Consider the following 22295-nt stretch of genomic DNA (forward strand, 5'->3'; position numbering starts at 1 on the left):
GAAGGCAAGTTCCTCTGAGCCCACTACGTCAAAACAGCTAGACTTCAGCTGTGGTCTTTCAATGTCACAGGTGGCGGGAGACTGTTTCCTTTAGGTCAAGGCCTTCAAATTCCTTCCCGTTTCTCCAACTTAGGAGGAGGCAGTGAAAGCCACGAGGGCTGCTGAATTTGGTCCTGGCTGTCGTTGCTTTCAAATCTGGGCTATTCCAGCATCTCTCTGTGCTGTTACTTAAGCATAAAGATTATCAATCATTTTCTTCCCTAGTTCTGCCATAAGGGTCGCCAGGCACACGACGCAGACCTGCCAGCGGTAGGGGGCCTTATCTCTCCATCAACCCACCCACCCATTCACCCACCCAGCCATCCACCCACCCTCCGCCAAGCCCTTCCTCCTGCTTAGCTCAGTTCTGCTCCCCAGGCCTAACGGCGGCGCGGGAGGGGCGCCGGAGCGTGGTCTGGCCAGCGCCAGGGACAGGGCCTGTGCTTCCGAGGGGCTGCGGGGTCGGGAGACCGGGGACACCCAGGGGTGTGGCGGCGGCGGAGCCGAGCCTGTCCGAGCCGGCACCTTCGGGCGTCCCTGTCCCACGTGACTGTCGCCTCCTCCCTCCTCCTAGTCGCGCGCACGGGCCGGGCGTCTCGACTCCCGCGCGCGCTCGACTGGTCCCAGTCCCCGGGAGGAGAAGCGGAGGAGGGAGCGAGCGAGCGAAGCGGCCCGGGGGAGCGGGCGAGAGCGGCGGCTGCCGGGGCCGCCTGTGCACCGCGGCGAGGGTGGCGGTGGCCTGAGCAGCGCGAGTGTGATGAGGCTGCCCTGCCTCGCTGCTCCGCTCGCCGCCAGTTGACAGCGCCTGCCCGCAGCACGCCCGGAGGGGAGCCGCGGGGCCGTGACCTTGGCCGAGGAGGTAAACGGAGGGGGCAGGAGGGGAGGAGGCGGCGCCACCCGGAGTCCCTGGGACCCCTCGGCCCGCACCCAGTTCTCATCCTACTCCGGCGAGAGCCACGATTCCCCGGAGCCGCGCGCCGGGTCGGGCGGGCTGGGGCGCTGCGCACGCCGCGGTCCACGGTGCTGAAACTGCTGCCCGGTGCCGCCGGTGCCTCGGTGCGGGGCAAGGCTGCCTGCCTGCCTGCCTGCCATTTGCTGCCGCCAAGAGCGAGGGCCGAGCAGGATGAGCTGGGACTCAGCTTTTTCTGCGCTCCTGACTGATCGCTCCAGGCTTGTGCAGTTAGCTTGCTCTCTGCGGTGTGCCAGGTGATTTGCTCAAGGCTCGACTTCTCACCAACCTCCGGTTGCCTGAACCTAATTCGGATGCTTTCTTCCAAAGATCAGTAAGGATTAGGTTCAGACTTAGTGATCCGAGTGAGGTGGGAGCAGCAGAGGAGCCATGGGCTGGCTGTGAAGGCAGGTGAAAGTGGAGAAGCCTCTGCCCAGGCTGTGTGGGGGACCCAAGGAATGGAGAGGAGACGTGTGCAGGAGAACACTTGTGGGGAAGGGGCCTCTGACGTGCCTGTCATGGGAAACTACTGGGCTACGGGGAGAAAGTGGGCTGCCGTGGGTGTTGGCTTTCCGCCCTTTGGGGAGAACCACATCAAGTGGAGCTGCAAGCATCCCAGAGAGCTGTCGGTACTAGAGAAGTGCAAACCACGGGTTTTAAGTGAGTACTTAACACTTTCAAAAAGAGTGTCCACAAAATGAAGCCCACAGAAACCTTAGCCAGATGACTGTTTCTCATTGGAAGGCTGTCCGTTAAAATTCCCTGGGGCTGCTACAGCTGTGAACGCTTTCCTTTTCCTTTTCCTTTTTCTATTTTTTCTTTCTTTTTAAGTCTATGTCCCGTGTCCTTCCAGTCAGCCCGGAGATGGGAGAATTCTCCCCGTGGACTGGGTACTGTGGACATGAAGATGAGTCAGGGGAGTCTGTTCTCTTGAGGACTCCCACCAGGATCTCACTGGAGCCTCTCTGATCCTTTGCAGGGCGGACTGATCATCCTCGCAAAGAAGGGACCAAGTTCTGGGTGAAATGGCTCAGGGGAATAATTATGGACAGACCAGCAACGGGGTGGCAGACGAATCACCGAACATGCTGGTATACAGAAAGGTAAGAATTCTGCACTTCCCTCAGAAAAGGGAGGTTCCTTTCTATGTCCTTTATTTGAATCAGAGTATTTATCAATTTTGTAAATTCCCAGATCATCAATGATTATGTACTGTACTAGAAGACGATTGGATGCTTCCAAGTAGTAAGAAGTAGTTGAGACCTGGCATATTCCTTGCTGATTGTTTAGGGTCACCTGTCCTTAGGAATCACTGCGCGTTTGACCATTCAATGAGTTTTGTTTGCTCCTCCTGATTTAATATCATCCCTTGTAATTTCCAAAGGCTTTTCCTAGTACCCCTTCCAAACATTTAGATTATAATAATTTCTCAAGTGTACCATGCTTTGGAAATATAAGGAGACCACTTGGCAGATCTGTGGCAAGAATGAGTATATTCGTGGATGTATATGCTTTCATGAGTTTACTCACAACTAAATGACTCTAGTTCCGTTGGTCTTAACCTAATTTTGTACTCTGTATTATTTCTGGTGTTTTTATCATTAGCATCTACACCCTAGGGTCGGATGTCCATGGGATAAATCTGTGCAATCCAGCTCCCCCCTTCCACAAACATATCTGACAGATTTCTGCTATGCTTTCAGCATCAAACTTCTAGGCATCGAGCTACAGACACATTTGGGTTTCACTTGTGTTTTAGAGTGGTTGCTTTGGTAACTTCAAGATGGCAATAATCAACAAGCTTGCTAAAATTAAGGATGCAGTATTCTTTATGCAAGTTCTGCGTTGATTTTTCCCCTTGTAGTTTTTACTGGGATTGTTTTTCTTAAGCATGTTGCCTGGGGTGTGTATCAACTTAGATTTTGTTAGCTGACAATGACAACTGGAAATCACACACTGAGGTCAAGAATGTCATTAAGGATTTTGATTAGCAGGAGCCCCCTGAATCCAGGATGAGATGTGAATTGATTGTGCATATAGAAGAAAGACTGTGTGCTGTCTTAACCCATGAAGAATTCCAGCATTTACTTCTGTGGCCCAGAGACATTAGAAGGTAGTGAGGAACGGGCTGGAGGGAATATCATGGTTGCTCTAAAAGCAGACACATAGAACCCAGACTCAATGTCAGCTGCTTATCCTGTAGCCTGTGGATAGTGCTATTCCGTATACTGGTAAAGGCAGTCAGATGTGTCTGAGACACCACAGAATGAAGAAGTAAAAAATCAAGGGACTAGGTGACTATTTTACTATTTTTATCCAAATAGATGCATGGAGATTCCTATGTATTCGAACCTAAGTCATTACTATTCTATTCTGACACTGAGTGCAGTAACTGGGTGTGAGAAGATTTTAAATGGAGAGTTGGTTCAGAGAAAAAGAATGTTCTGGTGGCATCTAGGTGCTTTAAAGTAAATTGCAATATTTTATTTTATTTGGAATGACTTTGAATGTTGTAACATGCGAGATGTGAGAATCTGAAAATCGATTCTAGGAGTATATGCAGTGCACTTTTTCGAGGGGAAATTAACGATAGTAAGCTATGTCTGTTAAGTAACACAGCTGCCCTCTTTTCCTGTTTGCCTATAAGCCACTGACAGGTGACTTTGATATCATTATTTGATTATTTGTTGTTCTTAAGTCTCAGATTACTGATTTTGAATTGACTTTATAAGTTCATAGTCTCAAATTGCTATTAGTTTTAAATTTAAGTGTATAGACTTCATGGAGGTTTCATGGAGAGAATCTAACTGTTTCGTCCCTTTGAGACACAGTCTCACTATGTAGCCCTGGCTGGCCTTGAACTTGCAGCAACCTTCCTGACTCTGCCTCTACATAACATTTTAATTTTTTTAAAATTTATTTATTATGTATACAATATTCTGTAGGCCAGAAGAAGGCACCTCATTACAGATGGTTGTGAGCCACCATGTGGTTGCTGGGAATTGAACTCAGGACCTTTGGAAGAGCAGGCAATGCTCTTAACCACTGAGCCATCTCTCCAGCCCAACATTTTAATTTTTTAAAAACAGCTTTATTTCATTAAATATTCAGGGAAAAATTGCCAGATGAAATGTGATTGATAAACAAAGCTAAGTTCAGTAAATCTTACAATGTCTAGCCATGGATTTAAAGTCTGTCTGAATTGTCTGAACTTGTGTGTGTGTGTGTATGTGTGTAAGTTTGTTGTGACATAAGTAATAATTTTTAAACAATGCCGGGTAGGTCATAAACACTTAGAGTCATTATCATTTGCTAGTCATTGTGTAACATGGTCTGTGTGTATAAACACATAGGACAGGACATCATGGCTTTTCTGTTGTTTTACGTTGGCACCATGTCTTCTGTGGGCTTATCACTTGATAACTTCTCTGTGGAGGCCATTTTTTTTTCATATGACTAGCAAAGTAATTGAAGAGGTGTGTGTAATTGAAGAGGTGTGTAGGGCGAATTTGTTTTAGGAAATTTCAACAGCTCCCCCTTCATGAAGGAATAGACTCTTGTTGCAGTACTAATTAATAAGGAAGTCAACCAAAGGTTCAGCCAAGACCTTTAGTCCTAACAGGGCATTGCTCAATAATGGCTGAGAGAGTAGAGGGAGAGAAATTGCTGTTTTATTGACTGATGCCAATTTTCCACTTCTCCTTCACTGCTGAAGTGCAATTCTTGAACGTGTGATCTGAAGTGGCCAGATTCATGGCATTTTCCCTCTCCTCCTGCCTGCCCCCAGCATAATGCTCTCTGCTCAGACACTCGAGACAGATGTGTGTTGTTTCCACTCTGTCTTCATGGGTTATAGACGACTTCCTAGAAACACCCTGGGGAGGACTGCAGCACTGTAAACGGTTACCAGTGTAGAATACACAGGAATGCTGCCCTGTGCGAATTCCTTGTTTGCTGTCTCTCTCCATTGTGATTCTCTAATACAGATCATAGAAGTTCTGACAAATAATGAAAGTACAGTCATCTTTTTCCATGTACAAAATCTAGTGCATGCGTGTGTATGTGTGTGCGCGTGCGCGCGCTCGCACGCATGTGTGTGTGTGTGTCCAGAGATCAACCATGGGTATCTTTCTTCAGGAGCCTTCCACTTTGTTCTTTGAGACAGAATCTTTCACTGACCTGAAACTTGACAACTAGGCCAGATCAGCTAGCCGGTGAACCCCAGGGATCCACCTGCCTCCTCTACCTTACCAACATTGGGATTATGAACGTGTCAACATGTCTGTCTCTTTTTGTGGGTGCTGGGGATTGAACTCAAGTCCTTATGCTTGAGTGGCAAGCACTTTACCCACTGAGCTGTCCCTTTGGTCCCTTCATAGTGTTTTGACAGAAGACAGTCTTCAGCACGTCAAGCTGTGATTGCCAGGCTGTGTAAATGTTGCCGTTCTAAAGGCTTTAGGGCACGGCAATACTACCTAGTGATCGTGGTTGATATGGAAAAGTCAGTCTGACTTGTCTGCAAGTAGACTTTAGCTTAATAGAAAGGGTCTCTAGAGTTTATTTGATGTTTGAGATCCACTTTAAATGTTGTTATGGATGAAATATTTGCCTTATCAATTCTTGGCTTTATAATGTTGCCTTTTTATAACCAGGAGATTAAATTAGAGTGATAATATTGTCTTATATACCTGAGGACATTTTTAAAAGTTGCAAAAATGATGAGGGTTGAACGCTTTTATTTCTGGGGCTGTCTGTGCTCTCCTCAGATGGGTGCTAACTAGATTGGAGCTGTAAGTAATCAATTTCATTGAGATGGAGCCAGACCAGTTTCTTGAAACATTCGTAGAGGTGGCATGTCAGAAACTGAGTTCCGTTCTGGGCTGGTGATTTGTAAACACTGTTCTCAGTTTTGATCATCTCTGGGAGAAACCTCTACTGTGACCAGTACTGTTTGCAAAAGATGGCTAAGCTGGATCCCAGAGTGCAGGGTGACGCTGTCCAAACATGGTGTCTGGCCAGCATGTTGCTCACTAGCCAGTATGCTTCGCTCCTTTCCTGCAAGTGACACTCCTGCATTGGAAAAACAAAATGTCTAGGGCACCTTGGGGCCAATATTTCAGATTTGTTGTAATGCTGACACCTCACTCGCAAGAATGCTCAACATATCCAATAATTTCTGATATTATTGCAGTCACCATTTATGCCCCAGCTGTCAGAAAAGAAAATGAAAGAAAATCTTTTTCTCCTTCGTTGTCTTACTGGACAGTGCATGGCTTTGGAGATAGCAAAGCTATCAAGTTCCCCATGCCTCTCTCCTTTGTCCTCCCCTTGCCTTCATTCTACTCTCTCCTCCGCTTCTCTCTTCAGCTTCTATGTAATAATTTGCCTCCCACTTGTGTCTTTTTGCTTTTCTGTGTGAAACAAAATTAAAGGGAAAAGTACAAAACTCAACTAATATGCTGTTTATCTTAGTTATAAGAGAGGAACCAATGTCTTTGATAACTCACTGTATCTGTTGGAGATGAAAGCTGGTCCCATCCTTGACTGGGTACCTACTGTGTACAGGTGTTCACCATGACACTATATTGTGGTTGTGGCACGAGATCAGTATTTAAAGGTAGGAATATTCCAGTCTTTATGAACATTGTGGGACAGATGGCCTTTCTTACCTGAAGGTACAGTGACAACCAGCCTGCCATTTGGAAGGTTGTCTCTGCTGGCTAGCTTCACCTCAGTGTATTTGGAAGCTACATCTGATGTCCCTCTCTTCTGGGAGACTTGACGCTCCTTTGAGACAGGGAGGGGCTCTAGTTCTTCTACGGCTATTGGACCACACACAGGGTCAGTCTCTCAGCCCTGAGTTGCTGCTGTGATCTGCATTAGCTCAGTGAATTTGTCATCACCAGTTTGTTAGTCTCATCACCTTAGAGGGTACTGCTGTCTCCAGCTCCACTTCCACTGTTAAAAACAATCTGCTGAGTTTTAACGTTAGTTCTCTTGATCTGTCTGGGTTTAGTACACGTCAGCAGAGGGGGTAGTATTTGTGGGTGACCACAAGTGAAAGGTATGTTAGAAAAGGAAGGTGTGTGTAAATAAATACGAGGGTCCTGGGCCTTTAAGCCTCCAATTTTGAAGGTAAGGATACAGACGGGAGGCAGACAAGAATTTTCATCACATTTCTGGAACATTCTGCAGTGGTGCATCTTATCTAATTAGGTGACTGGAAAGTGTCTTTCCGGACCAGGAGATGTTGTCAACTATAATGACAGCCAGACCTCTCTGTCCCTTTCCAGTAGCACGAATCGTGACAGGTTCCATGAAACAGGACAGGGTCCTCCTCAACACGTCTTCTGGAGGAGGCGGAAGCATTTTATCGGTGACACTTTTGTGAAGGATTCCGGCTAATAATTAATGAGTTCAGAACAGGAAGGGCTTCCTGGTGGAGCTCTTTGCTTGCCCAGGCTGTTTTTGGGATTGACACGAGGATCTGTGACTTGGATTTTACCTCCTTCACTTTCCATCTCCAGTGTCTCTGAATCGAATTGATCAGAGGAAAATACAGATCCACCAAGGGGAGCTATCCAGGGATTTTATTGCCTTCTAATAGCCTTGTGGTTCCCCCCAAGTGACGGGAAGCTGGGTATTTTTAGGTGGTGTGGGTGACAGAATATGATCACTGCGGAGAAAACGGAAATACCTCCCATCTAGACAGTTTAGTGACCTAATAATGTTCAGTTCTCCTTGAGAACAGACCTGCAGCCAACAAGCAAATGGAGGCTCCCCACTTTGTAGCGCTGGTAAGGCAGCTGAATGTCAGGGCCACAAAGACGTCTGTCCCACACAACATCAATCTAATTATAAAAGAATTGTAAATGGCAAAGTGGGTGCTCACTCAGTTCCTAAGGGGGCGGATGGAAGACCTGGTTTCTTTATGCCGTTTCCTCAAGGCAACGTGGGAATTCTACTTGTTTTCATTTTGATTCCTTTTGCATTATGCCTAGCTCCATTAACAAAAAATTCTGAGAAGAGCAGAACTCTGACAGACACGGACTTGACTCCAGCATCACAGAGACTGCCCTCCTGTTCTGGCTAGAAAGTCCCTTGTCTGAGAGGTCTGTGTGGAAGGACCACCTGATAGTCTGTCTTTTGGAAAGTGTCTAGGAAAATGGTAACCATTAACTATGTTCTTATGAATAAATTCAGGGATCTTTTTGAAACGATATATCTATTTATATACGTTATCTTTATGGGTGTTTTGTTTGCATGTATGTCTGCAAACCAGAAGAGGGAATTGGATCCCATGGGACTACAATTGCAGACTGTTGTGACCTGCCACATGGGTCCTGAGAATTGAACTCAGGACCTCTAGAAGAGTAGCCGATATCCTTAATCTCTGAGCCATCCCTCCAGTCCCAGTTAGATCTTATTCTTATTCTATTTTATGGCTAGCTAAATTAGAAGATGTTCTCTGGTACTGGAAAGTCTCAGCCTTAAAACTCAGCTGGGCTTCAGTTTAGTTGTGAGCCTGGAAGTTAGGGTCCTAACTCCTTTCACTTCGGTTTTCTTATTGATACAGTGAGAAAATATAAATAAATTAATAAAAGTTTCCCTCCTGGGATTGTTCAGTGAGACAGCCTAGGGGAAGTGTCTTGGGTGGCACCTAATGTGTATCAGGTCTTTAATAAATGTTTATTGATTTTAGTAGTAATATCACTATTTTTTTGACCAAAATTATTGAACACTTTTGTATGTGTCAGGTCAGTTAGACTACATTGGTAGTTTTTTTTTTCTGAAGAGGAAAAAGAGGGAACATTTTCTTCGCTTTCATCATATCTTACAATTGTATAAACAGACAAGCTCGATAGGATGCTTTGAAGATATCATCTTAATGACGCTTACAGTGTCGGGTCTCAGAGGGTTAGGATGGCCACCTTATACTTGTTAGCAAACTCTTCTTAAGTTATATGTATCTTTGTGTCTAATTGTGCATATATGTGTGTGTAACTGTGCATGTTTGTGTGTGTAACTTTATGTGTAACTGTGCATATATGTGTGTATGACTTTATGTGTGACTGTGCATATATGTATGTATAACTTTATGTGTGACTGTGCATGTTTGTGTGTATAACTTTATGTGTGACTGTGCATGTTTGTGTGTATAACTTTATGTGTGACTGTGCACATATGTGTGTATAACTTTATGTGTAACTGTACATGTATCTGCATAGTTCCATGACATTCTGTCAACCAAATAAAGCATAGGATTGCGGCATTTCAGAGATGATGAGGAGGTCGGACTTTATCTATTTCCTCATTTTGTGCATTGTGGAGTTGAAAAGTGACATTATTTTTCTAAATTACATAACTTGATGTTGGGTGTCTGTCTTCCTAAGTCTGCTCTAAATTATCAACGTACACATGATGCATAACTGATAACTGTAATGTCTTTGTAGCTCAGTGCTAGCAAGTGACTCACCTCTTGCTGCTCCAATATGGACTATGGAAGGGTCCCACTCTATGCAGAGTTAATGTGTTGGCTTTGATCACTGTTAGCTTTCGGGTTCCCAGCGGTAATTGGACAGGGAATTAGTTTTATCTATTTTGACCAGTAGATTTGTGCTTGTCTGATCCTGTGTGGAGATTCTGGGCTGATAGGGACCTGGGGTACGATACTATATGGCAGTGCTGATAACAGACCTTTCCATCATGGTGAGGAGACATCATAGACATACTGTTAGGTCTTGGGGTAACCTGCCACAGTGGGTATCTGGACACTTTGCATTGTGGTCAGCAGTACTGAAGACTGAATGCATGTAAATCATGTTTGGTTTAAATTAATTTAGATTTAAATGTTCATGTGTCTGGTGATTATTGGATTAGATAAGATAGCATGGAGACACAGAATGAAAAGCTTTGAAAAATTTGTGTCACATGCCAAGGAAAGAAACAAAATAATGTGTTACATTTCATCTCACATGTGCAAGAAGATTAAATGCCTTTAAAGAAAAACCATGATGTTGACTAATCTGTCCCTGTGGCTAGGGGCTATTTAGCAGATTACCAGTTCCCATTTTTAGTCATTGCTAGGAGGTTCTAAAGAACAATGTGTGTCCATGTGACCTTGGCTAGTCCCACAAAGCTCTCAGTGCCAACCACTCTGGTTCAGTAGAAAGCCTTTGTCTAGTCCAGAGGTATGTAGAGAACATATACTTCATGAGAGCACATGTGCAGTCCTGGAACCCAATCACCTGCGTCAGGCCAGTGCTCTGCCACCCAGTGATAACCCCTGCCATCTTTAGAAATGTACCTATTCATGTTTCTCATGTTCAGCTTTTCTGAAAGGTTCCTCTCCTCAGGAAATCAATATCTTTTGTCAGTTGTCATAACTTTACTTACATTTAGGACTTTGCTTACCGCATGTCATGCCATTTACAGACACGATTTGCTTCCCGAGATAAAGGAACTATTCTGGTTATTATTGTCTTTAGAGGGTACAGGTGTAGCAGGATAGCTGCACTGTCCCCATGGGTCACACTGTCCATCTTTTTACATGACCTAGATGCTGTAATCGCCATAACTAACACACAGCCTCTTTCCCTAAGAGATCCGGAGACTCGTGTGTGTATATACTCATGTATATATTGTGAGTGCCCAAGGTCACTGAGGAACTAGTGGCAATGCTGGGAGCTCTGTAATGATGGAGACACCTCTTTTTCTGCTCTGTGTCCCAGGTTTTTGATTAGTGAGATAGAATAGGTACCTCTGAATGTGGCATGTGTAAGTGCATGAACTAGTACATAAAATTCGGCTCTTGACTGAGTTGCTGTCTAGCTAAATTAGTGGAGGGAGAAGACATTGGAATCACAGTTCTCATCAGACATACAGTCAGCCTCCCCACATACGGAGTATGTGTGTGGTGAGACTTTTGGACAATGCAATTGTTTTCTGAGCCGTCAGTGACTTATTTTACAGCAGTGAAACATAGATCTCAGTCTATTCTCAATAGGCCGATGAATGGCAAGAAAATGGAAGCACTAGCCAGATGAAAAGTTATTTATTTTTTGGTCATCTGGTTTCTCAATAAATATATATACACTTCTGTCTCCTGTCTGCAATTCTGGGTGCCTAGCAGAGTACCCGAATCTCATAGCTCTCGACTGTAAGGGCAGAGAGAAATGAACTGAATGGAATTAAGAGAATGTTGAAAACCCCAGCCCTTCATTGAGATGCACGAGTCACAAATGTATGGCTTCTCCCTTACAAAGCTAAACTTTGCTTTTCAGTCCCAACCTCCCCCCACCCCAGGTCCAGCCATCCTAATCCTGATAGCTCAGGAGTTAGGAGTGTCTTTAAATTAGCAACATTATAGAAGCCAGTGCTCTTGTACCTAGAGAATTAGCTTCAGTGTTTGCAGACTGCTGAAGCGCGAATAGACTTGCTATGGATTAAATTGCTTTCCTCCTGGAGAGGGTTTGCTCATCTGTGAAGTGGAGATAAGAATAATCGGTGTTGCCAGGATTACATGGATGTACATGTTAAAATTTGAGCATGGTGGCTCATGCCTGTAATCCCAGCACTCAGGGAGCTGAGGGAGGAACATGGCTACAAGTTTGAGGCTATCATGAGCTATATGGCGAGTTCCAGGTCAGTCAAGACTGTAGAAAAAAAAAATGACATCTTGAAATTTGCAGGCAAATAAATGGATCTAGAAAACATCATATTGAGTGAGGTAACCCAGACCCAGAAAGATAATTATCATATGTACTCACTCATAAGTGGCTTTTAGACATAAAGCAAAGAAAACCAGCCTACAAATCACAAGCCCAGAGAACCTAGACAACAATGAGAACCCTAAGAGAGACATACATGGATCTAATCTACATGAGAAATAAAAAAAAAGGATCTGAGTCAATTGGGAGCATGGGGACCATGGGAGAGGGTTGAAGGGAGGTGAGAGGGAGAGAGGGGAACAGAGAAAAGTCTAGAGCTCAATAAAATCATTAAAAAAAAGACTGTAGATTTTGGCTTGGTGTACTCATTGAACTCACATATTGTGCCTGGATGAGAGGTTATCCTTTAGTGTACGTAACTATTAATTTTATATTACATAAAAAGTACTTAGATTTTTCTTACAAATGGAAGTGATGGCATTTAAAGAGCATTTTATTCTTTAAGATTTCTCATACATATTTTAGGATTTCCACAAGCTTACCATCCTCTGAGCCTTGAGACCAGTGGCTCTCAGCCTTTACTAATGCTGTGACCCTTTGATACAGTTCTTTATGTTGTGGTGACCACTCCCCGCCTGTCATAAAATCATTCACATGTTTCCAAAGACCATCCATGCACGCGTCACAGTTTCGTCCTTTTAAAGACTCTTGCTTTGGAGTTGTCTTCAACATTTTGCTTCCTTCTTCATCCAGGAGTCCTCGGGTTTTCTCTGTCTTTGGCTGTTCTAAATGGCACAGCAACAGACATGGATGCCCAGAAATCTCCAAAAGTCTCTGCTTTCAATTCTTGTGGCATGCCCCCAGAAGCAGGACTGCTGGCTGGCCCAGGGATTCCTTTTTCTTCACTGTGCATCCCCACAGGCAGCCCACAAAGCCTCTGTTTGCTCCACATTCTTGCCTACACTTGTTTTCTGGGCTGTGCCAATATTCATTCAAATGGGTGTGGAGTAGTAGCTCACTGGGGCTTTGATTTGATTTTCCCTGAAGATGGGCATCTTTTCCTACACTTATGGGCCATTATTTCTGGAGAGTCTCAGAGTTTTATTCAAATACAAGTTGAACTGTCCTTACTTGACCAGGGCGTAGCATTGAGAATTATGACTACTTAGATTTCTGCCTAACTGAGGTTTTGTTTAACCAAGATTAGAATTGCTCAGATAGGCTTTTATTGGAGAAGACGTCATTAAAAGCCTTGTGTATATGTGTATAATTATGTGTATTTGTGTTTTGTCTACATGTATGTGTGTGCACAATGTGTATGATTGGTGTCTGTGGACATCAGAGGAGGCCATTGGATTCTATGGAACTAGAGTTATGTTTATGAGCTGCCACGTGGGTACTGGGAACTGAACTTAGGTCCTCTGCAAGGGCAGTTAAGTTCTCTTAACTGCTGAGCCATTGCTCCAATCCCTCTTTCTAAGTTTTAATGTTGCTTTGAATTTACCTATTGGCTTAGCATCCACTGAGGAAGGGTGAATGCTCAGCTATAGGCCACTTTATAACGTCACTAGCAATTGAAGTATGTTCACGGAGAATTATTTCTTTGGGTGGCATCTGCCATTTCCTAGTATTCCCATCACGTACCGAAACCCCCGTTGTGCTGCTGTGCATAGGACAGCACATGTTGGGTTTCTGAATGGGAGAGCATTTTAGTGAAAATGCTGTTGTTCTGAAGCTCCGGCCTTCTATGGCTGCTTTGGATGAAGTGGTGATATGCTGTTGTTTCTAGTTGACTCATGAAGGCAGGACAAGAGTTAAGATGTCTTGTCTGCTGTGAATGGTACGGATATGCCATCAGCTAGTTCTGTGATTGAGTCAAGTTACTGAATGTCTTCAAGGCTTAGTTTCCTTACCTAAGGACTGAACTCATAACAAAATCTGCCTTAGAGAGCTGCCAGGGTAGTGAGCAAAGACTTAGCACGATGCCTTTTAGCACGATGCATAAAAACTCAGGGTCAGAAATTGGGGTTCAACCCAAAGATCCGAAAAGCAAAACAGCCAGTCACTGACTCTTACCTCAACCTCAGTCTAAAATGGTGATCCTGCCTCCCAGAATTTCAGAAGGAGACTGCCTCTTTGAGAGATGTTTCCTCCTATTTTATAATCCTCTTTGGATGGGATTAAAGGAGTGCACCACCATCATTAAAGGCATGCACCACCCAGTTTCTATGGCAACTAGTGTGTCTACTGGGATTAAAGGTGTGTGTGACCATAATTGGGTCTGTAAGGCTAACCAGTGGGACTGTTTTACTCTCAGATCTTCAGGCAGTCTTTACTTATTAAAATATAATTGAAATGCCACTACAGTGCCTGGTGTGGGTTCTGTGCCATGCTAGCCACTGTCATGGGGGCTGGTTATTCTTGCTCCTTGCTTTCTTCTCTCTCTCTCTCTCTCTCTCTCTCTCTCTCTCTCTCTCCTTCTTTCTAAATTCCTCTTCTTTGTATTTCTTTATCATGTTTCCATCTTACTAGTTAAAATATCAAAACAGCATATAGAACTTCATTTAGCTGTTACATGGGCACTTGAGGTTGTGCAGATATATGATAAATGATTTCTACGAGTACAAAGTCACACATATAATTGTTTATGAAGTCCCACATGTCAAGACCTGGCTCTGGGTGCAGCTACTCTTTTGTATTAAGAGAAAATTGCGTAATATATAATAAAGGAAAAGGAATTTATTCATAATTTTGGCTAAGCCTGGGGAGAAAGATAGTTACTCATAGCAGTGTTATAGGCTACAGAAAATATGAAATGAATGTCAGGAAATATTCAGGTGTAAATTTAGTTCTAGGACCCAACCACCAGAGACAGAAGAGGGTTATTTTCCAGGTAAAGAGGACAAGGTTTTTGGGGGTGGGCATCTGTGTTATCAGCACAGCATTTCTGTAGAGATCCCATTTCCTGAAGACCCTGCTACATGGTCTCATCTCATTGTCGTAACGGAGATCTGTGAGCTTGCTACAAACGATTTCCACTTCACAGGTAACTTTCATGAGGGCTTAGTGACCTACCTGGAACATGGTCAGAGGTGAGGACCTGGAATTCCCAGTGCTTCATGGATCCCTTGGACCAGTCAATTTTTTTTTTCTGAACCTCAGCGGGAATCAGGTTAAAAGTTTCTGCTTCATCCTGATGCTATAAGGATCAAATATGACAGCATAAAACTGAGATTCTGGGTGATTATGGCATACATCAGTGAGATGGTCCTAGGGGAGCATCTCATTGGGTTTGGTTTCAGCGTGTAAGGTCAGGCTCACCCAACAGCTGGTACCCTCCAAATGGTGGATAAACTCAAATCCAGTTTTTCAAACTAGACAGGGCTGCCAAACAGAGCACCTGAGATTAGGCAAGGTATGCCAGCCCTATTTTTGTGAAGAGAGCGTTTATTTCCCCACAAAGCAAAGATCTCCCCTTTGCCTTCTGCTCACGATGCTGTATGTTGAATCCAGGACCTGTGAGATGCTATACAAGCACTCTGCCACTGAGCCACACTCTTACCCTGCTCTCTTGCCTCTGCAGGGAGTATCCCTCTGCCCTCCACGTGGCTCTTCATCCTTTTCACTTCCTGTAGCCTCACCTTCCATTCCTCCAAGTGCTTTTATTTTTAAATTTTAATTTTTGCAGTTTTATCTCAGTGTTTCGATTATCTTTTCTTTATTACCTTTTTGTCTTTTAGCTTTGGGGTTTACTTAGAAAGCTCAATAACTGACCCTGTTGAGTGATGGCGGCGGTGAGGCTTAATCAGTAAAAATCATAATAGTACATTGAAAAACACCTGTTATTCATCCTAAACCCATGAAATAGCGACTTCGTGTGTCCTTGAATGAGGCAAGCAACCCTTATTTCTCAAAGTGTTTTGCAATACAGACTAGCCAGGCTCTCTGGATTATTGCGAGGAAGAGAGGTGCACTTGTTATTGTTCATTCTCCCAGCAAAGGGAGATATCAAGAAAGGGTCTCCTTTAATTGCAAGGACTGGTTTTACAAAGGCACTTATTTGCTTTGCCACGTTTCCTTGAACTAATGTGAAGTGTGCATTGTATGACTTCTTACCGTGGATGATTTGGGCTGAGGACTGGGATGGGGGTCAATCAAAAGCAGCGATTGTGTTGGCGGCAGCCTGTCATGGACGAGCTTTATCTATGGCCTTAAATATTCTTGATATTCTTGTCATGAAAGTTCGTTTGCAGCTAATTAATTTACTCACTCTGTATTGATTTGTGTGACTCAAAGCTCACTGCCACCGCATAGCACGGCTGTAAATCACTTGGTCCTTGGTGTTTCTTTTCTTCTTCTGTAGTCATGGCGCTCTCCGGTTTCATCCAAGCATGCGGCGACCATAACACATATTACCTCTCCCAGGCTTCCGAGCAACTAGGCAGGGGCGTATTATATGTTCTGGTCAATGGGATAAGAGTAGATAAGAAGTAATACTGGAGAAATGAGCACTTAACCAGAGCAGACAGTGAGAGAGGCCCCTCATGGGTCCGTAGTAAGATCACTTCAAAAAAGCCAATCGAAATACAACAAATCAACATAGGAAGCAATAAAGAAAAAAAAAAAAGAGATTAAAAAAAGAAAAGGAACTTCCCTCTGCTTTTTCTCTTCTTCCTTCCCCTTTGTTCCTGTGTTCTCTCTCCTGTTCCTTTCCTCTCCCTCATTCCTGCAGGAGGTGAAGGCCAAGAAATAATGGGGTCTGGACAACAAGGAGAATTAACTAGGTCTTTTCTGATTCCAGGCTCTTTATGGACTAGACTTGCCCGTGAACGTTCTGTGTTGGAGAGAACTTACAAGAACACGTTTTGGTTTTCTGTCATTTTCAACTAAGCTGCATTCTAATCGATTCAAGAACTGTGCCTTTAGAGACCTGCAGCATAATAACAGGCCTCAAGTTCTATTTAACATATCAAATATATATAGTTTTAAGACCAATCTGTTTGCTCTCTCGAGATAAATATAGTTTCATTTAAACAATTCAATTGAAAGACTCCAATTAAATGAATTATGCATTTGATTTGATTCAATTTAACTTAACAGATATTTATTGGATAGTTATTATATGCAAGACAATTTCCTTGAAGTGTCAGGGGATAGCGCACCAGAGATGATGGTAATGCGTTGTTGGTCAGAGTACCACTCTGTCATTCCATCCCAAGGTAGGAGAGGAAACAGTCTCTCTCTCTCTCTCTCTCTCTCTCTCTCTCTCTCTCTCACACACACACACACACACACACACACACACACACACACACCCAGAAACACATGGACACATACATACAAGCACACATTTACACACAGACATGCATGCACATACACATAGACTCATACAGTAACACTCTCATAAAACTGTTGGGGTAATTACAGTTTCAAATTTTTCATCGTTTTCATCTAAAAATCCAAGTTACAGAAAGGTTATTATTGCTCATATCCAAAAGTAAAGATTTTTTTGTGACTGACTTTATTACTCATTGAGTAAACATAATGAAACCCTTTTTAAAAATTGTACTGGTTTCTTTCCCTCTTTTCTCTTTATATGTTGGTTTTCTGAGATAGGGTCTCCCTAGGTAGCTTAATCTGTTGTGGCTCTTGATTTCTTCACCTTCTGCCTCCCTAGTGTTTAGATCTTGAGGTGGGGGAGTGGGGCACAAAGCCTGCAAACATTTCATTAGTATTATAATTAGGATGAGTGTGTGTGTGTGTGTATGTGTGTGTGCATGTCTGTTAGCAACTGCCCAAATTGAACATTTTAAATTATGGTGATGAGGACCAAGATGGACTTTAGCAAAGAGAGTCAAACAATCCTAGTTCTTAGCACTTCTCTCTAGGATATGTATCAGCATAACAAAGAAAAGAGAATCGTCCTTCCAGCAGCGCAAATATGTGTGCTCCTTTTAGAAGATCCCACGTCCTGAAAAAAATCACACGCTAAAAATAACTGGCATTTTGCGATAACTGGAAGTAGAATAGATCACTCAAAACATTTACACCACTCGGAACATAAAGCATCAACCAAAACAGTAGCTGTCTTGTTAGACAACCGAACACAGCTATGAAAGACTGTTACTTTCCCTAGAAATGAGCAAACAACTCAATAAATGCAAGCTTTCCCTTTAAGAAGCAAAGGGCAGCCTGATGCAAGAGTTCTAGAAGTGTAACCAAAGGGACATTTTCATCTGCTGCAGTTTAGCTAAAGCATCCCCAAAGCCCCAAGCAGCACAGGTTTGCTTGCGTCTGTGACCTGTTGCAAGTCTTTGGAACCTTTAAGATGAGTGACTTCTTAGGTCAATGAGAACATACCCTTGAAAGACATATTTGTCCACTGGCTCCATTCTCTTTCCCTTTGTTTATAATGATGTCGTTAGGTCAGCAGACTTCTCTTAGCACAGTTTACTGTCTTGCCACAAGCTCCAAAATAGGGTGCTCAACAAGTACAGACAAAAACTCCTGAGACTCTCAGCCAAACTAAGCCTGCCATCTTTATACGTGGCTTATGTCGGGCATAGTGTGATGGTGACAGAAAGCTGAGTAATAGCCCTGGAATCTGCAGGTGGAGGGCCCCAGGTTTAGCAGGAAATGCTTCTGAGTCCTAGCATTTGGATGTGGGACTTGCGCAGTAATGCTCCTTCACCCACACTCTCATTTGGAGCACTTTTCCATTTCCTGCTCTCAAGGCCAGGCAGAAAATGCTGAGGAGAATATGGACATCTTCTGCTCTGTCATCTGAAGGCCAAAAGCGGCCTAATGTGACCCGATAACTCCTGTGTGGGTCACCTCGCTTTACGTCATTGCATGGATCTTACATCATCTCTCGTGGTCACCACAGAGGGAGGGGCTCATGAGCACAGTGAGGAACAATCTCATTTCACATACAAGTTTTACATAGTATATTGTTATAATCCTGTTTTGTTAAGTATGATTTACATCTTTCCATGTTTAGTTCATCACTTAAACCTTGTCATAGGTGTGCATAGGAAGAACAAACCTCCATACCAAGATGGCTCAAGCACCCACTAGGGATTGAGATGTCTTCCCCGTGGGTAAGGGGGACATGTGCAATCAATATTTTCTGAGTCTTTTCTGAAGCTGTTAGTCATACTAGGCAGGAGGAAGAACAGTAACATCCACAGGCCCTCCAGCATTGTCTCTTTCACTTGAGTGTGTGCTTAGATGCTGTTCTTGGGCACACATGATGTAATGCACTTATAAATACTGTGTGAGGATCCTTCAGATTTCTGGGCTGGACTGTGGCAATTCCCTGACTTACCAATTGTTTGTGGGCTGATTTTGGTCTCAACAACTACCCTGTGTAATTTCTTCTTGTTGAACTGGGAAAGCCTGTGGAAGAATTCTAGTTGGTCTTGATAAAACCTGGAGTCAGCCATAGGGGTTAATGCTGAAGATGAGAGAAGTGGAGAGGCCAGCCTCTAGAGAGTTCTTTTACCTCTACCAATGCTCAGATGGAAGGGACGATCCTGTCCTTAGACTACCTTTCCAGACTTCATCTGTCTACACCAAACTTCAAACTGCAACTGTCTCCCCCAAACCTCAGACTGCGACTGTCTCCACCAAATCAGACTTCAGTAACTTCTGTCTCCTTCTGCCTTATATTCCTCTCTATGTCCAGCCATATCAGTCTTGTCTCCACCTCCCTAGTGCTGGGATTAAAGGCAGGGGATCCCAAGTGCTGGGATCACCTTTGTGTGAGTTCTGTGTCTCTTTTAGACAGATTCAATCTTGTGTAGCCTAGGATGGCCTTGAACTAATAGAGATTCCTCTGCCTCTCTCTCCCAAGTGCTTGGATTAAAGGTGTGTGCCACCACTCCCTGGCATCTAGTGGCTTAGCTCTGCACTCTGACCTTCAGGCCAATTTTATTTGTTAAAACATAAACAAAATACCACTATAAAGATCTGCCTAGTCATGGTCAGAAACAAAGTGAGTGTGTTTTTAACAGGACAATAGAAAGAACTGCAGAGGTGGAGCAGAAAAGGGTAGACAAAGTGAGGTGATATTTCAAGAATCTACGATACATCACATTTCATTTTGCTTGGTTTTCACAATAGTCTGATAAGATAGGCAACATTAGCCCATTGCACAATCAAGGACATTTTCAGTGAGTTGAAAGAGTGTGCTCGAAACCACATGCACACTAAACAGTGGTGTCAGGATTGGCACTCAAGTCTGTCTGACTCTGCGTTGTGTCTCTACTCTTCCCCAGCTCAGAGGCTGCAGTCTGAAGCTGAATGTTTGCAGTGTGTTGGTTTATCATTTTTTTGTGACCTGGGCTGAGCTCTGAAACCCTCGGAGGCTCCTATTCCGCACACATTGAGGTGGTGGGAATATTCTCCTTCACAGGGTCCCGAGTTGCTCATGACAGTTCGTAAGAAAGCCCTGGGCGAATGTTAAAACATGCATGTCTTCTCCTTCATTAAAACTTCCAGCTTTTTACATTAGAAGTGATTGATAAATGTCAGTGATGTTAGGATTACAGGTTGAGGCTTTATGAAATCCTAAGAATTAAAAAGAGAAAGAGAGAGGTTGGGTTGTGGGAGAGGAGCAAAGCTGTTTGATTCCAAAGCGAGCTGCACCTGGGCATTAAGAAATGAGAAGGCGGATGCGCTGATGGCAGCTGTAGACCTTGAGCAAATCGGCCCCCCAAACTGAACAGGTGGCACCCATTCAAGCTCATCTAGATATTTCTGCAAAAGCAATGCTTTTACCTGGATGTCTATGTTTTTGAGATCAACCTTCTAGCTTCCAATTCCTCCCCTTCCTCTACACACGGACTTCCTATGATAGAATATTAGAGGCAATTAGGAGCCCGCGGTAGGAGCAGGCACTCTTCGGTAGGAAAAAGGAACCGCGTGTTATCAGCATGGTACTCAGGACAGCTTAGGGCTAAATGCAAACGCGACCTGATGAAGCCTCTAGGAAATTGGACACGTTATGGTTTTTTTTTTCCTTATCTCACCTGGATCAAGTTCTAAAGATTATCTAATGTTTTCTCAAAACGTTTCAATCTCTCTACTCCTGCTTAAGTTTGGCAACACCAGAGCTGTCTAGACAAAGTGTTTTGGGATAAGAATTTTGCTAGTATCTAAAATATGTTGACAAAGATGTTGGATGATAAAGCCAAAAGCGGAAGGAAGAAAAGCAGCAATGCTTGACTCTAAGAATGACTGTAAAGTGTTTGGTTACTATATACACACTTGTATCAGACAGACAGACCAACACAGACAGACAGACAGACAGACAGACAGACAGACACACACACACACACACACACACACACACACACAGTCAGTCCTGCTACACCAGAGCTAGCTGAGTGAGATAGGTGTGTCCAGCTTTTCCATGTCCACAGCTCTGCAGTCACTGACGGAGAGACAGAGATCAGTTGCAGTACAGTGGAACTCCATCAGGGGAACTATTCAGTGACATAAACCGTAGCCATCCCGCATTCCCCGCGCCCCCATACTACTTAATGAACACTGGCACACCACTGTATGCCGATGGATGGACTTAGTAATTTTTTGTTTGTGTTCCTTACAAGCAAGGTCTCTTTGTAATTTATCTTTGCATCTTGGCTGACTGAGCAGAAATTTAGCCAACATCCGATATTAAAGACATATATATGAAGGGAGGGTGAGAAATGTGGCTATGGATTTACAGGAGATACAATGCATTTATTAACCAATATTTTATTAATAAGGAGTTCTGCAAACCCAGACAGAAATGGCAGCGCTTCAGTTTGTCATGAACTTGTAGAGTTAATAGAAACCGCATTTGTCCTAATTCCTGGAGCACTGGACATCCACTTCACCCCTCTCAGTGGGAGAACTCGGGACTGACCTGTAGTCCTGGTCCTGGCTCTGCTTGTTGCCACTAATGGGTTGACTTGGTGACCTAACTTAATTTTGTGTGTGTGCAAGTACACGTGCAAGGGGAAGCTGACGTAGATGACTTCCACACAGTGATGAAATTTCAGGTGTGAACTTGAATGTTACCCTAAGTTTCTGCTGTCCTCTGGGGTTCTGCTCACCTCTGAAGATGCAGACCCCTTCATGAATGGAATCGGTCTATGGCTTTGCTTACAGTTTTGATTATATTTGGTTTGGTTTTTCTTTGCAGCCTGGAGATCAGGATAATCACTGTGTAGGACATTAGCTGCCCTGTGGATGGTTATTTTGTTTGCTTAGGACCTTCAACTGGCAAAACCCAGAGTTCCTGCCTGCTCGCTGCTAATGACTCCCAAAATGTCAGGGTCTAATAATGTCTGTGGAAATGGATGTTCACTCTGCTCTATAGTTGTACACAAACAGTCTATGCAGGACTTTGCTGCAGGTTCTTTTATTTGAGATAGGATCTACCGTGTAGCTCTATTGGCCTGGAGCTCCCTAGTAGACTAGGCTGGCCTTAAGCTCAACAGAGAGCTGCTTGTCTCTGCCACCTGAGGTTAAAGGAGTGCCCTGCCACACCCTGCCCTTGACCGCTGAATCCGAAATGTTTATAGCTGTTGCTATGGTTTTCTATAAGAAATTCCCTACGTTATTACAATTTTAGTGAAATGCAGAGT

General features: G+C 43.7%; 1 protein-coding gene across 4 annotated transcripts in view; it reads left to right on the forward strand.

Annotated features, from left to right (window-relative positions):
• The first annotated feature begins 673 nt into the window (after positions 1–673).
• Positions 674–22295, forward strand: part of Rgs7 (regulator of G protein signaling 7) — a 389011-nt gene continuing 367389 nt past the window's right edge. For 2 of the 4 annotated variants that reach the window (XM_085687671.2, XM_085687672.2), the window contains exons 1-2: positions 676–898; positions 1968–2091. In XM_085687671.2, coding sequence (XP_085543797.1) covers positions 2014–2091 — 78 coding nt within the window. In that variant the 5' untranslated portion in view covers positions 676–898; positions 1968–2013. Of the gene's footprint in view, positions 899–1226; positions 1246–1967; positions 2092–22295 lie in introns of those variants that run through there. The other 2 variants (XM_085687669.2, XM_085687670.2) reach the window with 2 other exon arrangements.

This window comes from Myodes glareolus, chromosome 5 (assembly GCF_982192425.1).
Source record: "Myodes glareolus chromosome 5, mMyoGla1.1, whole genome shotgun sequence".
Taxonomy (NCBI): domain Eukaryota; kingdom Metazoa; phylum Chordata; class Mammalia; order Rodentia; family Cricetidae; genus Myodes; species Myodes glareolus.